We start from the raw sequence: 2,242 nt of genomic DNA, 5'->3' as shown, positions 1-2,242 counted from the left end.
TAACATTTTTTGTTTGTTTCATATATTTTTAGAAGTAATGGAAGTAGAACTTCTTCCTCTTCATTTATTTCTTTTGTTGGGATAACATTTGGAAATATTACTAGAAAGTAATTAACACATGTCACTTCCACAATTTCAAAGTCACGCCACGCTCTTTAATTTGATCTAGCACGTTACAATCAGCTTCATGCTGCTATGACCCCTCGCCACTTGAGAGCAAGAAGAATCCTTCAACCACATAACTTCAAAATAATTGTTTACCTCTCGCCTACGATAAGACCCCGGATGATCATAAATTCCTATGAGTCTCCAATTTCCCTCCTCCCTCGCTCCATTGATCGTAACATCAACGTGGTATTTAGACAAAGAATTAATAGACAAACTGTTCTCTTCATCCCAAAGAAAAGCTGTTCGACAACCATCACAAATTACTACCAAATAATTGTTAAAATTAAGAGAAATTTTATTAATGAAAAGTTGTTAGAAGTAACTAATAAAGGAAATATTAACAAAAAACTATTTATTTCCTAATTAATATGCATTTCAACTACTTCCGAGCTACTTCTGAGTATTGAGAATTTAAAAAAATATTTTAAAAGTAAGGATGACATATATGCGCCACCACATAAGCATTTAAGGAAGTATTAGAAGTAAATTTTTCAGAAAATCAAACATATTTTTTTGTTTGGAAGTAACAGAAGTAGCATCTACTTCTTTTACTTCAGCCACTTCATAATTACTTCGGTGCAAACAAACATGCCCTTAGTTAAAAAAAAGTAGTAGATAGTAGTAAAAAAAATAGTTTAATGGATTCTGGTTTTAATTGGTAGATTAATCCATTTATTAAAGTAATAAAATTAAAATGAAATAAAATTCATCAAAACCAGCTAATGGTTACCTGTCAAGCGTCAAAGTAGGTGCAGATTTTGGCCCACAAAGTTTTAAGTCTCCGTAGCGTTCCAATTAAAGTCACGATATTTGCACGTGCAATTAAAGTTGGTAACTTTACCACCCCTCCACCTTCGCTCCCCCTCTTTCTCTCTCCAGCATCATTTCTAGGGTTTCAATCTCTCTCCGCTTAATTCCTCCCCAAAAAAATAATTTAAAAAATAAGACAACTCCATTAATTTTTCTCTCAAAAGTTCTCGATCGAGGACACCTTGATGAAGCTAACAGTGAAGACTTTGAAGGGGACGCACTTCGAAATCAAAGTGCAGCCCAATGATACGGTATATCATTCAATCGATCTCTTTTGATTTTTTTTAATAATTTGAGTTAGTTTCTCGTACTGTTCGATTGGGATTTCGTCTGAAAAGATAACGAGCATTTGATTGAATCTTTTCACGTTTTTTATTTATGTATTTTCCGTGTAAATTGGTGCAAGATTCGTAGAATGGAAATTTTATGAAAGATTGTTCCACTTTTTGGGGTAAAAATTGCAGTTAGAAGGTATCTTTCATGTTATCGAGAGTTTAAAAGACGTTCAGTTTTCTGATACTCTTTTACCCCAACAAGAATGCAGCATTGCTGAACACATTTAATATTTGACTTGGGTATAATTATCAGTTGAATTTGAAAATGTAGTGGCATTAGTCGAACCCAATTTATTATTTCTTTTGGTTGCATTCTGCTTGTTTAAAGCTGCGGTGAACATATATCTCATTTGTTCGCTGAGAAAAAGTTGATAGTAATTGACTGATAATTTGTACTTATATTTAAATAGTTAAACATAATTTATAAATCCAGGCTAGAGTTTTTGGTTTGGGCTTCCCTAATTTGTACTGGAAAACCACAACTTTGTAACTACATTATCTGAAATTGAAGGATGAAGTTGTTATCAGCAATGAGCCTCCACAGAGATTTGATCCTACCCATTGGAATTCTGTACATATCACAATGGAAACTGGAAAGTTTGAAAAAGTTGGGTTTTTTTTGGGAGATTGAGTGCAGGTACTACTTAATTACTTTCCACGTACAGAGAATATAAAACATCGTTTGATTCTATGAGAATTTTTACGAAAGCATCTCATTTGATTCTCTTTCACGGCTTTTCTATTCCCAGAATATATCCTATTTCTTGGCCTATTTATTCATGATTTAATAAAAAATAAAGATGTGACATCCATACTCGAGTCCTTGATTTATGCTCCTCAGTCCATTGTGATTGCATGGTAGATGAAAGTTGGAAGCTAAGGTTGTGGTGTAGTTGAATCTGTAGAATTATTGGTCAATGGTCAGTGAA

General features: G+C 33.2%; 1 protein-coding gene across 2 annotated transcripts in view; it reads left to right on the top strand.

Moving 5' to 3' along the window:
- The window catches only part of LOC109841292 (ubiquitin receptor RAD23b), an 11,405-nt gene continuing 10,173 nt past the window's right edge, over nt 1,011–2,242 (top strand). The window contains exon 1 of one of the 2 annotated variants that reach the window (XM_020410216.1): nt 1,011–1,229. In XM_020410216.1, coding sequence (XP_020265805.1) covers nt 1,164–1,229 — 66 coding nt within the window. In that variant the 5' untranslated portion in view covers nt 1,011–1,163. The remainder of the gene's footprint in view (nt 1,230–2,242) is intronic. The other variant, XM_020410215.1, reaches the window with a different exon arrangement.

Source organism: Asparagus officinalis, chromosome 5 (assembly GCF_001876935.1).
Source record: "Asparagus officinalis chromosome 5, Aspof.V1, whole genome shotgun sequence".
NCBI classification, from domain to species: Eukaryota; Viridiplantae; Streptophyta; class Magnoliopsida; order Asparagales; family Asparagaceae; genus Asparagus; species Asparagus officinalis.
Note: the sequence above shows the minus strand (reverse complement) of the source record. Positions and strands in the feature narration are given on the sequence as shown.